We start from the raw sequence: 14656 nt of genomic DNA, 5'->3' as shown, positions 1-14656 counted from the left end.
CAGCAAGTGGAGAGTTAGATGGATCCAAGTGTCCAAACTCAGAGACATTATCGAAGCCTCGTGGGATCAGATAACTTGCTCAATCGTTTTGGAGGCGGAGCACTACCAACGCCAGACCACGGTTAGCTCACGTTCCCCTTCTTTAAGCCTTTCAAGGCCTGATAACCAATTAATCAGTCTAACATGCCAGTTAATCGGCCGGATAAGTTAACGCGACAAATAGCTACTATTCGATTCGGTCACCCTACAAGTAGCAATTAACTAGCCCACTAACTGATTAATTAGATGAATTCTTAAACAGTGAAATTAAGTAATAAAATGTAAACTATGCACAAATTATACCGCAGAAAGCTCAAATACAAATCCGATAATATACTGTTTGGAGCACATGCTTTATATATTTTGTATTCAAATAGATCATTAATGTTTGACCTAAAATACAAGGGGCCTAATAAATCCAGATGGAGGGAGTATAAGTGAAATTCCTCATTACTCTACATATTATATAAATAAGAAAATAAATTATTGTATTAAAAAAGTAGCATGGATGGATGTGGTTTGGCAAAACCGAAAAAGTACATGGTAATAAAATCTGACATTAGATTTTTATGCATGGCAAATTGAATATTTTTTACGGCATTTTATATTGGCGCAAGGATGACAAATTTAGTGACAAATATTAATTGTCATAAGAAAACGTTTGGTTTGTCATGGTAAAAAAATCTGACGTGAGATTTATAGTTGAGTCCAAAAGTATATTATATTTACTGGTGCGCGGTCTCGGCTCGCGCCACAACCGGTCGGACGAGTCAACGCCACGAACCCACGCCTCCGTCTACCTTCCCGCAGCTATAAAAAGCCGGCAACTGCTCGGTGCTCTGCTCTCCACACCCGGCCCCGTGCGCACACAGCAGAACGCAGAACCCCTACTCTCAGCTTGGCGCGCGCGCTCCGGCCGGCGTCGACCAGAGGATGGAAGCGGCTCAAGTGGGGCCACCCGCCTCCATGGACGTGGACAAGCTCACCTACGAGATCTTCTCCATCCTCGAGAGCAAGTTCCTGTTCGGCTACGACGACCCCAAGCTTCTCTTCGCCGGTGGCTCGCCTCTCACACCGGCGTCCGCGGCGGTGGTCGGGAAGGCGACGCCCCCGCGGGCGCAGGCCGGGAAGGTGTGCATCTTGTCGATAGACGGCGGTGGGCGCGCCGCCGACGGGCTGCTCGCCGGCGCGGCGCTGGTGAGGCTGGAGGCGTCGCTGAGGCGGCGCACTGGGGACCCCAAGGCGCGTCTGGCGGACTTCTTCGACGTGGCCGCGGGCTCTGGCTCCGGCGGCGTGCTGGCGGCCATGCTGGTGGCGCGCGGCAAGGACGACGCTCGGCCGCTCTACTCCGCCGAGGACGCGCTCGCGTTCCTCGTGCGCAGCCTCCGCCGCGGCTGGTCCTCCTCGTCCGGGAGCCTCCGCGCGCTACTCCGGCGCCCGGCCGGCGGCGCCGCGTTCCGCAAAGTGTTCGGCGAGCTCACGCTCCGGGACACGGCGCGGCCGGTGCTCGTCCCGTGCTACGACCTGGCCACGGGGGCCCCGTTCCTCTTCTCCCGAGCCGACGCCGTCGAGACGCCGGCGTACGACTTCCGCCTGCGCGACGTGTGCGCCGCCACGTGTGCCGGGTCGGGCCGCTCGTCATCTGCGGTGGAGGTGCGGTCGTGCGACGGGTCTACCCGCATCGTGGCCGTGGGCGGCGGCGTGGCGCTCGGCAACCCCACGGCGGCGGCCATCACGCACGTGCTCAACAACAAGCGCGAGTTCCCGCTGGCCTCCGGCGTGGAGAACCTGCTGGTCATCTCCATCGGCAGCGGCGAGGGCGCCTCGACTTCCGACATCGTCAGGATCGCCGCCGAGGGCGTGTCCGACATGGTACGATAACATCTAGGCACTAGAATTCAGTACCATCGTAGTCCTATCTTGCATGCATCCTGCCCTAACTCTGCCGACATGTATGCGGCAGGTGGATCAAGCAGTGGCCATGGCGTTCGGACATAGCCGGACAAGCAACTACACCCGCATCCAGGTCAGTGCCACTCCCAGACCAACTACTAGCTAGTGTTACTGTCATAATAAAACTTAGACTGGTCATAGTGGGGAGTAACTTATATTAATGTCATGCATATGTCACTAATCTAAGTTACTACCTCCATACTGCAAAGTATTTTAATAGTAGTGTCATAGATTGTTTCATTTATTGCCTTATAGACTCGTTTTACCTCGGAAAGCGCTATGTTACAGTAACATATTATGTTACTCAAAACACCTCTCTTCTCATTAAATACTTGTTACATAAACAAAATTGTCTTGGGGTGTGTTAAGTTACTAGCTAAGTTATCCCCACTATGACTAGCCTAATGATCGATGTCACTTGAGTTTCTTCAGGCGATCGGGTCGCCGCGGGGGAGCCGATGCGCGGTGGCGGCGGAGGAGATGCTGTCGCAGAAGAACATGGAGTCGGTGCTGTTCCGCGGGAAGAAGCTGGCGGAGCAGACCAACGCCGAGAAGCTGGAACAGTTCGCGCACGAGCTCGTCAAGGAGCGCAACCGCCGCGAAATCACAACTTGTGCAAAACAGTCTTAGATTTGTATACTTTTATTTATGAAGAAATATAGTGGATTCACATCATAGGGCCACTGATAATTTAAAACAGCGTCACACCTATGACACTTATCATTTAGGAAATTTAAAAGGTGCACGATTATTATCTACACATTGAATAATAAACTTAAAAATAAAGAACGCCGATAACTGCCACACGTGTGGGCGTTAAAGAATTTGCCCACACGTTCTGTGTGGTGCCTAAGAGGACCAGCCCACACGTCTGTGTGTGGGCAAAATAATTAGCGCACACACGCCTCTTTTTTCCCTCCCGGCCCCTTTTACATGTGTGCGTGTGGGCGAAATAGATAACGCCCACACGCCCGGTATGTCAGGCCTCATACCTCGTGGTCCCGCACGCCCCACGTGACACTTTACCGCGCGCCCCGCAGTTGCCAAGGGCCGGACCCTCGTCCATGTTCGTTTAAGTGCAGTTGCCATGTCGCTGAACTACGGTTGCCATGTCGGACAACTACAGTTGCCATGTTTGCTCAACTGCAGTTGCCATGTCAGGTCAAAATTCCAGATTGCCATTTTTTGGACAACTACAGCTGTTGTCATGTGTGGTATGGTCTACTGTAGTTGCCATGATTTCAAAACTTTAGGAGTTGCCACCTACTAACACTAGGCAGTTGCCATGTAGCGCTACAAAAAAAGACATGGCAAAAAACATATTCGGGTAAAAGAGAGAGTTGCCATGTGCTTACAAGCACGCTAGGGCAGTTGGCATTTAAAAAGAAAGAGTTGCCATCTGCTTACGTGCACGCTAGGGCAGTTTGCCATGTACCATGCAAAACATATGGCAACTGACATGTTCGGGTAAAAAAAAGTTGCCATCTACTTGCAATCATACTAGGGCAGTTGCCATGTACACTGCAGAACGCATGGCAACTGGCAGCTTGGGTGTGGGAGAGGAGGCGGGTGTGTGGGCGAGATGGCAAGCGCCCACACACCAGCCCTTGTGCGTGACTGAAAAATTGATGTGTGGGCAAACTGCTAAACGCCCACACACCGGCCCCTCCGTGTGGTAAAACGGATGTGTGGGTGACCTCTCTTACACACCACACACGTGAGTTGTCCTACGTGGCATACAAAATCAGCTAATTCGTGCCAAGATTCGTGCAGAAATTAGTAGACGGTGATGAAAGCGTGTGGACGAGTTGGCTAACGCCCACACGTGTGGTCGTTAACATTTTCGAAAATAAAAAATCTGAATATTTTAGGCATTTTTTATGCTCATATGCCCAAGGTGCGTGTAAATTTTTATAGTCTTTAAACATCTCTTTTTCTATCCGGCAAAAAAACATCTCTTTTTCTAAAAGGTGGTTGCATGCAGCCATTTTCATTAAATTATTTAATAGAGCCTGACAAAACAAATAAATGGATCAATTCAGAGCCATCTTTCCAACAACCTTTATCGCTACACCTAAAAGCTTAGTGATGTGCCCTGATCGATCTCTCATCGACAGACAACATCTAACCGGTAGCCTCGCCCAACCACCCCACGGCGAGCCGAGAGCATCAACCGGTCTAGCAGATCCTCGGCGTGCATACATGCACACACACTCTAGAATCCACCCCCGCCACCTTCCGCCATCCCATCTTCAGGTGGGATCAACACATTGACCTTGTCAGGCCCACCTGCCCTCGACACCACCATGACGCCATACAACGCCACCCCGCGCTTGTCTCCACATGCGTCCATCGCCGAGACTCCAGCGTGCCGTGCCGCTGAGACCCCTTGTCGTCGATGCGGTAGATGCAACACCACATCAACTCTTCCCTCCATCCAGCACCAGCACCAAAACGATGCCCCCAAGAGGGACAACGACACCAAGGGCGTCGACATCATCCGATCCGGGTGACCCAGATCTAGGGTTTTCCCCGGAGCTGCCCGAGCAAGGTGATATAGACTGCAACGGTGATGTCTCGACAAGGAAACCATGTCAAAGACGACACCATCGTCCGCCATGACCGAATTCAGCACAATTTTTGCCAGCATTCGCGCCACCTCGACTCTGCAGTTGGCTAGATCTGCGCGGAGCAGCGCCATGAAGACCCACACAGCCACCGAAATTCCAATAGAGGACCTCCAACTGCCCCTCACCGACCCCTGCATGTGCCACCTGCCGGCCAAGGGCCACACAGTGGCAGGTCTGAATGGGGATCAGATCCATGACCGCATCCACCAACCATTGCTTAAGAGCACGCCGAAGACCGACCCATGATGACCCTCTGGCCATGGAGGCGACCGTCTTTGTCGTCCGACCAAGGGACTCCGCCTTGGCCGCCATGCTCGGTGGCCAGCAACCAGCACAGGCCTCCCCGAAGGGGATCCCTCGTCGTTGGCCCATTAGACCATCGGGTATTTGATCCCCGCAGCCCCCACCATGGGCGCTGCATGACCTTGTCCGGCAGCCACCTCGAGGATCGACAAAGGAGAGAGAGAGAGAGAGAGAGAGAGAGATCGGTGGGAGGAGTATGGCGGTGGCCGGCTAGGATCTCGGTAAGAGGAGCGTCGCGGGAGGAGGAGAAGATCTTGACTAGGCTGGTGGCAACCGCCTAGTGTTGCGGGGAGGAGGGTTGCGAGGGGAGGAGCCACCCAGATCCCTGTATCTCAGGTGTTTGGACATCTTAGGAGCTTGCACCAAAAACACCGGCCGTGAATAGTCTTATTTTTCAAAGTTTCTCACACACCCAAATTTGTTTTTTTGCACGAGCTTCTTAGATGTCCGAACATCACGAAATTTTGCACGACTTTGCACACATGAGTATATTCAATGCCTAAAAAATTATGAATTTTTTGAATTGTTTTTTTATTTACTGTTCAGACCCGTGTGTACAGAAGCTCTCGGGTGCCACACACCCCTATATGAAAATAGCAATAAAAATATATCAGCAAATTTAAAAAAAATGAAACTTTGGGATACAAAACATGAGTGCCCATTGTACACCCGTGTTCAATTTCATGGGGAACGGATGCCCGTGGTATCCGCGGCGCAAGAATTACGGTCCGACATACGTTACTTGTTTCTACATATATGTTTTTTCTTGTCTTTTTACTGACATTACCACCGGTACCCATTCCCCATGAAACTGAACACGTGTGTACAACGGGCACCCATGTTTCATATCCCAAAATGTCAGATTTTTTCGAATTTTCCTAATATGTTTTTAATGCTATATTCATATAGGGGTTTGTGGCATCCGAGAGCCACAAATGCTCTCCCGTGTCCAATCCACTCCACTGTTTTCATTGTCCAGTGCACTTTCTTGTTTTGCACGCATGATGCTCTATGTGGCCTTAACTCTTAATTTTTATAGTAACTTTAGCGGCCCAAGGGATGGAGTGTGCTTCATATGGATATGAAGACTACGACTGTTGTGCACAAACACAAAGTCGGCATAATATGGTCTTTATTTCTATTTAATTTTTCTGTTTGTTGGTGCATTAACTCAAGAATTCACACACTCAAATTCAGAGGTTAAAACACTAATTCGAGATAATACTACATTAGAAAGTGGTGATATAGGGGTAGAAAAATTGATCAACAACATTTTTCTTTACTAAACTGACATACTGGAAGAAGCACTAGTTGTTCCTTATCATAACGACGACAAATGCAGTGCATGCGGCACAGGAATATGTGATGAGTCAACTCGTCCTTTACCGGCGGTGGTGTGAAGGTCCGGTGACCTCGTCCTCGTCCCATTCCTACGCATCATCGTCGTCAAGTTTGGGGACGACTTTTTTGAGAAGGAGAAGACCCAATACGACGCAATTCGCGTAGGCGAATATCACGCCATCTAAACGCTCCCTCTTCGCCACCAAGTCCACCTATTTCTTCTTGTAATTGAGCCAGATGGTGCGGTCGCTCTTCGTCCGTGACACCTTCCCGATGTCGATATGCTTGAAGATTTCTCCATGACGGACGACCGAGTCGTAGGTGGTGTAGCGCTCATCTAATGTCTCCTTAACATAGCGGTGACCGGAAGGACGTGACGCCCGATGATGAGATGGGGTGGACGAGCCATTGGCTTCTCATACAGGATCTGTACGTGAGCATTTTGGATATCCCAAAAATAGTGTGTTTTGGGATTTCAATACGGGCACTAGTCGAGTAAAGGATCCTTTTGCGTGGCCTCCAGCCCATAAGGGCGATCCTCCTCCTTCTCCTCGACGACGAGAAAGGCCTCCTCCTTCGCTTGCTTCTTGTGGAGCCTATTCAAACCTATGGAATCAGTATTAATGTTGACATCTCGAAGGTGGTATAACTTTCGAAACTGCTCTGCGTACGTTTCATTTTCGTCGTACAGTGATACGACCAGACTACAAATGATATGGCCCACAAACTGAATCATCAACGATTTGTCTCTACTCGTAAGTGTTGGACGGGGAATTTATCGTACGTATAGCACGGTTGTATAACTTTCGAGTATGTGCTTGGATGTTCAAGGAAGAAGACGGCGGTATCTATCTTCAGGTCCGGCTCTGGGGGTAGGCCACCTTGGCCTGGGCCAAGGGCCCCGGTCGGCATCATCAGATACATATAAGACTATACATCTATTTGGCTGAAAAAAATGAATCAGTACAGGCCCAGCCCAACTACGGGAGATGAAAAGGCACGACGCCTGGCATACTACATCGATCGATTCGATCGATTGAATCGCATCTCGGCATCTGCGTCTGGTCCTCGTCGCCTCGGGGGCTCGTCCGCCTCCGCCTGCTGCTCTCTCTGTCTCTCGAAGACTCGCACGGACGCCCGGCCGGCCGGCCGCCGGCTGCTGCAATCAGGTGGCCCTTTAATCCTTGATTCCGTAATTCCCCGTCTTGATTTTCTTGGTACGGTTGATTTTCTTGCTTTCTTGGCGTAAACGTATTTATCTTTTCAGTTTCATCATCTTTCTAGTCGTATTGATCTATTGATTTTTTTTGCAGCTTTAGGATTTAGGTGTTACAATGACGAAACCTAAGTCTGGTGCTGCGAAAAGGAAACAAAAAAAAACTAGAGAATCAATTCATTGAGTCACAAAAAGGTGCTATAAAAATGTTTTTTCCAGTGCTGAGTACTGTTGATAATCAAAGACGAGAATCTGAACCCGGACAAGATGATGATCATAATTCAAACGATGATCATGAAGTTAACGACCAGTCCTTGGATGACGGTAAGTAACTAACTAGCGTCGATTTTTGTAGAAGTAAGTAACTAACTAACTACAATTTTGTATTTAAATGCAGATATTGATGTTGATCTTAATGAGAACAGTACAGGAGAGGAAAATTTGCAGCCTTCGCCTGATGCTCAGAATGGTGAGGAACAAGATGATTCTCTTTTATCTATATATGATCCTCGAACATGGGATAATCTTGACAATAGCAAAAGGGATATTTTAATTGAAAAGGGGCCGGTGCGAGAATTGGGACTGGAGTTTCCTGAAGATGCTGATGGTAGACATTTTTCATATGATCACTACTTCAGAGAGTTAGCTAACAAAGAGGTTACTGACAGAAAGTGGTTGGTTTACTGTAAAGAGTTGGACAAAGTTTTATGTTTTGCCTGCAAGTTGTTCAAATCAAACCAGTGCAGGTCTTTGCTAGCGTCTCATGGATTAAGCGACTGGAGGCGTATCAGTGGAAGACTCAAAGAACATGAGAGAAGTCTTGAGCATTTAACAAACATGAGCACATGGAATGATCTAAGGTTGAGGTTAAGAAAAAATCAAACAATTGATGATGAGATGCAGCGGCAGATTGCAAAGGAAAAAGAGAGGTGGAGGCAGGTTTTGCTAAGAATAATTTCTGCAGTGAAGTTTCTTGCAAAACGTAATTTGGCCTTCCGAGGAACAAATGAGAAGTTGTATCAAGATAATAATGGTAATTTTCTAGGCACGGTTGAAACAATTGCTGAATTTGATCCTGTGATGCAAGAACATATTAGGCATATTCAAAGTAATGAAATACATCATCATTATCTTGGCCACAATATTCAGAATGAGTTGATTTCACTCCTTGCTAATGCTGTGAAAAAGGTTATCTTACGCACCATCAAGGATGCCAAGTATTTCTCTATTATATTGGACTGTACCCCGGATGTGAGCCATGAAGAACAAATGACGCTAATTGTGCGTTGTGTCAATATGTCAAGTAACATTCCGAGAGTGGAGGAGTTTTTCCTAGAATTCTTAAAGATTGATGACACATCAGGATTGGGTCTTTTTAAAGTATTGATGGATACATTAGATTCTCTTGATTTGAATGTCGCAGATGTTAGAGGGCAAGGTTATGACAATGGCTCCAACATGAAGGAAAAAAATCAAGGTGTTCAGTCTCGGTTGCTTGAAGTTAACCCCAAAGCATTATATATGCCATGTGCATGTCATAGTTTGAATCTCACTCTTTGCGATATGGCGAAATCTTGCGAACAAGCTATTTCATTTTTTGGTATTATACAGCGTATATATGTACTGTTTGCACGCTCTACTAAAAGGTGGAAGATTTTGCTTGATAATGTTCCCAATCTGACTCTCAAACCTTTGTCTAATACTCGGTGGGAGAGTCGAATAAAGAGTGTGCAACCTATAAGGTTCCAAACTGCACAAGTAAGATCAGCTTTGAAGGCACTAGAGAAGTCTTCTACCGATGATCCAGCTGCAGTAAGTGATGCTCAATCTTTGTTCAGTGCACTTGGGAAATTTGAGACTTTAGTTGGTATGGTTATTTGGCATGATATTCTATTTTCTGTCAACATGGTTAGCAAAAAGTTACAGGAGAAAATTGTGTGCATCGATGCTACTCTCAAACACATTGAAGGGGTCATTTCATATTTTTAGAAGTACAGAGATGAAGGCTTCTATTCTAGTATTGAGAGTGCCAAAGTTATTGCATCGAGTATGGATGTGGAGCCAAAATTTCGAACAAAACGTCAAAGTAAAAGGAAGAGGCATTTTGATGAAATCAATGATGTAGATGATGATCTACAACTATCAGCTATTGAATCATTCAGAGTTACTTACTTTCTTGTCATTGTTGACACCGCAATTGCTTCATTGACTAGTCGGTTTAAGCAGCTGAAGGAATTTGAAAATGTGTTTGGTTTCTTATTCAACTCAAATAATCTGAAGTCTTTGGATGATAGTAACCTACGAAAATCTTGCACTAGTTTTGCTAAAGCTTTTACTCATAAAAGTTCGCATGATGTTGATCTTGATGATTTTTTCTGAGTTAAAAGTGTTGCAAGTAACTTTGCCAGATGATTTGATGTCAGCACCTGAGATTCTTCAGTTTGTTACAGCTGTAGATTGCTATCCAAATGTGTCAGTTGCCTATCGGATCCTCTTGACTGTACCTGTGACTGTAGCCTCGGCTGAAAAAAGTTTCTCTAAATTGAAACTACTGAAGAATTGTTTGAGGTCGACCATGTTACAAGACAGATTGAATGGATTGGCCATGTGCTCTATTGAGAAGGATATCTTGGACAACATTGATTTTGATATTGTCATCAATGATTTTGCTTCTAGAAATGCCCGAAGAAGTTTTTTTCTTGAAGAATTGAAGCATTATTGTCTATGAATTAGAATTTGGATCTATTTAAGGTAATCAAACTAGCAGGGAATATTGTTTCTCATATTTAATATTTTGCTACTTTATTAGTCTTCCTTTCATGATATGACATAGTCTGCGTGATTATCAATTTTTTATATGTTATATGTCTCAGGATAACAAAATATGATCGGATATGCGTACATATATATTGCCTGTAAGAGCCCTTTTTTCAACTTGGCCAAGGGCCCCGAAAAACATAGAGCCGGCCCTGCTATCTTAAAGGTGCAGAGGACGTAACTCTCGATCACCGAGCACTGTACGGCATCCATGGATCTACATGAGCACCATGAGTTTGGACGGTGCTGGCGCAGCGGCAGCAGCTACGTACGATCGAGACCGGCCATCAAGGCTTGCTTTTCTGGCCTTGTCCATCCAGTGATTATACTTTGTGCAAGCCAGGCGGTTGATCAGTCCCTTCCTTCTTGTGCGCTTTCGCCACAAATTTTCCGCTGAGAAGTCAGTCGACGCATGATTTTGCGGTCTCGAGTTTCATCACCGAGCAGTTTATACATACACAGGGGAACAAATTAGCTCTGATCAGGGCCGGCCCTGGGGCGGGGCGAGTGGGGCGGCCGCCCCGGGCTCCCCCCAAAGTCAGGGCCCCCTTCCAGATATATATGTACGTTGTGTAAAAAAAAGATATATATGTACGTACAGATACAAGTCTTTCGTCCTCGAGCGAAAAAAATTGAAGCCAATCTCAGAGTCAGCGGCAGCGCCCGAAATCACTAATTAAGGAGTACTCGTTGCAAAGAGCACTCCACTTTACCAGGTCGCGACAAGTGGCGCACATGCAGCGCGCCACTTGTCGCAACCTGTGAGTTTTCTCTTTTTTCGTAGATCCATTTATTCAAAACGTTTTATCTCTTAAACCCTGCGTCCAAATCTCGAACCGTTTTCACCATAGGATTCCTCGCGTCGAGATCTTCAAAACTAAATCCCATGTTGATAGATTTTGACGAACTTTTTTTCATGATAAAATCGGGCGAAAAAATCGAACTGGGAGCACGGTTTTTTCCCTTTTCAAAAGAGGCACGCCCGCCACTCGCGAAATCACAACCGCGCCTCTCGTGGAAGCAAACCCGTGACCTCGTGGAAGGAAAAAAACAAAAAAACACGTTTTTTTCGTTTTCGAGAGGCACGGTCATGACTCTCGCAAAAGCACAACCGTGCCTCTCGCGAAAGCAAAACCGTGACTCTCGCGAAAGAAAGAAAATAGAAAACGCGTATTTTTCCCTTTCCGAGAGACACGGCCGTGACTTTCGCATAAGCACAATCGTGCCTCTCGCGGAAGCAAAACCGTGACTCTCACGAAAGAAAAAAAACAGAAAAACGCGTTTTGTTTTTCCCTTTCCGAGAGGCACGGCTGTGACTCTCGTGAAAGCACAACCGTGCCTCTCACGGAAGCAAAACCGTGACTCTCGCGAAAAAAAACAGAAAACGCGTTTTTTTCGTTTCTGAAATGCACGGCCGTGACTCTCGTTAAAGGATAACCGTGTCTCTCGCGGAAGAAAAACCGTGACTTTCGCGAAAGGAAAAAAAAAGAAAACGCGTTTTTTCGCGCAAATATTTTTTTTCGAATTTTTTTTGATAAAAAAACTAAGAAAAACCGGGAGAAAACCAAAACGTCAAAATAACCCAAAAAAAATCATTTAAAAAGTCGAAAACGCGTGCGGAAAAAAAATCCGAAAGAAGCGTACAGAGCACGACACATGACGAATGGCTGAGAGCGTGCTAAGGGACGCTGATCGTTGCAAGGCTTCTGAAGGAGGGCTCGTTAACTAGTTGTCTCCACGCAGCGCCTCAGCGCTCAGGGTCTTGCGTGCTACGCCTAGGAAGTACAAATAGATACGATCGGGCCTGGCCCATGTTTGCAGCGTAATGCAGACTGGGTAGGAATCGGATCGTTCGATTTAGTCACGATTTCCTCCTGTAATTTCGGATCGTTCGGTCCATCCCTGACCTTTTGCCTGCTCCGCTTCAACTCTGCCCCCTCGCTGCACGAACGACGCGACGGTCGCACCCTCTTCCCTCGCCTGTTCTTCTTCCTGTTTCTTTTCTTTCTAATTCTGATTTCCAAATTCTCGATCGATCAAACAGGTTAACCGAGAAATTTGATAGGGCGCTTGAATCATTGCACACACATAGGCAGATTGGATTACAAAGAGAAGGTACTATACTAATTAATATGCCCTAGCAGATTTTGTTATCATATTAGATGATCTTCTATACTTAATCTAATATTTTAATTAGTTTTGTGCTAATTTTCAAAACTATTTGTTCCTTTCAATTTCAGTAGGGTTATGTCGAGTTCGGGTAGAAAGTATCCATCCGAAAGTGATGATAAAAGAAAAAAGGAAAAAGGAGGCAGATGAGAAGAAGGAGCATTGAGAGGATCCTTTAATATTATAAGAGCGATAAAAACACTCCAAGAAATCCAGACGAGTTGGCGATAGTTCTTGCGGAAGACCAAACAAATGTCAATCAGAAAGATGATGGTCATACTCCTACAGAAGACGATGTTAACATCAACATGGATGATACCAATGTGAGTGATCATGAGCCCATATTTAATTCATTTGCGACAGAATATACTAGTGTTGATGAGGAACCGGTTATTACCGTGGATATTTATAATCCAAGAAATTGGGTAGTCCTAATAACAAAGCGAGGGACATATTAGTGAAAAAGGGGCCTAAAAGGGAAGAATAAAACACTAAATATCCGTTGGATGAAAATTCACGACATTTTTATAGCCATTACTCAAGAAAAATGATCATTGGAGAGGTGCGTAATATATAGGAGATGGTTAGTATTTCAAAACACGCAAAAAATGTTTTGTTTTTGCTGTAAATTTTTCAATTTCGATAAATGCAAGAGCGCATTGGGGCCTTGAAATGTCAATTAGGTAGTCGACAAGACATCTGGTTTTGGATGATATGCACACTGATTTTGGATGCACTTAATTGTTAATTTCTTCGATAAAAGTATACATATTTATGATGGTTACTAGTTAGACATTTATACTACGGGCCCTGGATTATAGTTTCGCCCCGGGCTCCTGAAATCTCAGGACCGGCCCTGAAAGTGGGCCGTACGTATATGGATCGGGCCACAGATTCGATATTTGTGCCCCATCTGGGCGCTAGATCGTCTTGCCCAAACCACCAAGATCAAAGCAAGTAACACCCATGATTGGCGTTGTTAGGGCGTCAAATCGATGTCACTGTGCACCATAACTCAGCACCGAGGGTACGTGCCTACCTCATTAGCTCAAAAATGACAACATCGGGATAGCTAACTAGATGAGGTAATATATGTCTGTCAAACAATTCCCTAATTACTTCTTAAGATCGTACTATCAAAATTTCCTTGTTCTAATTGACTAATAATCAGAAAATTGAACTTATTTGCTACGTTGTTCGGCCTGATTAAGGATTTTAGGCGCACGCATGCGTGCCCACCTTTTGTGGGACATTAATTAGAAGATGGTTGGCGTGTCGCACTCGCAGCAAAAGCTTTAAAACTTGACCACTTTGCTTTGCTTTCTAGCATGTCAACGTCGTCTATTCAGCTACGTGTGCATAATGGTGATTAATTTTGTTGATTCCATTCATGCTACAATGCTTTGCTTTCTACCATGTCTAACATCTCGTCTATTCAGCTACGTGTGTGCACGGTTGGTTAATTTTGCCGATTCCATTCATATTACATATGGTCATTATTTTGTTCACAAGGTCATTTGTTGGTAATTTGTAACCACAATAGACGACCATACCAACAGACCCGTCGAGGAGGGTGTGCGAGACGTGCGACCGCACAGGGCCCCAGAATCGGAGGGGCCCCGATCGGACAGAAAAATCACGAAGCTTTCCGTTTAATTCGCTAACTGGCTGGCTTTTCGGCTGGTCGCTCGATCCTAAAATGCAGCCGGATGCGCGTGAAGCGGACGCACGTTGTGGTGATGCCCCTGGTCAAAGCCAACAGGCCCAGAGTCGTCCTAGTACCAATTTCCCATTCGGCCCTATTTGTACATAAAAGAAGATCCAAATAGAAAATCAAGGCAGACTAGTTACGTATTACTGGGCCTACTCTCTACACGCGAGCGTGCGTGTGTCCTCGTGTTCATGACTTCACGAGGCGCCGCCTACCTGCTTCGAGGAGGGGACGAGCCGCCGATAGATGGCGGTCGCTCACGGCGAGTCTGCCGTGTGTCCGGCCGTCGCCGCTTGTTTCGCTACCGCAGCAGCCTCATCTCGTCATCCCCCAATATTTTCCAAGGTAAGCCGTTACCGTATGCCCGGAATCAAAATTGATGAACGGAAAAGTAATTAGGGTTTGTTCGGTCAGAAGGGAATTGGGGAGGAGTGGAGAGGATTGAGGTGGATTTTTTACTTGCAGAGGTTTAATCCC

The 14656-nt window shown here is 46.3% G+C and overlaps 1 protein-coding gene across 1 annotated transcript; it reads left to right on the top strand.

Moving 5' to 3' along the window:
* Positions 1-898: 898 nt before the first annotated feature.
* LOC125506069 (patatin-like protein 3) lies at positions 899-2667 on the top strand. The gene is made up of 3 exons (XM_048670947.1): positions 899-1911; positions 2003-2065; positions 2425-2667. Exons 1-3 carry the CDS (start codon positions 973-975, stop codon positions 2620-2622), a joined length of 1200 nt encoding a protein of 399 aa, XP_048526904.1. The 5' UTR covers positions 899-972; the 3' UTR covers positions 2623-2667.
* The last annotated feature ends 11989 nt before the right edge of the window (positions 2668-14656 follow it).

This window comes from Triticum urartu, chromosome 5, assembly GCF_003073215.2.
Source record: "Triticum urartu cultivar G1812 chromosome 5, Tu2.1, whole genome shotgun sequence".
NCBI lineage: Eukaryota > Viridiplantae > Streptophyta > Magnoliopsida > Poales > Poaceae > Triticum > Triticum urartu.
This window is presented reverse-complemented; position numbering and strand designations above follow the sequence as displayed.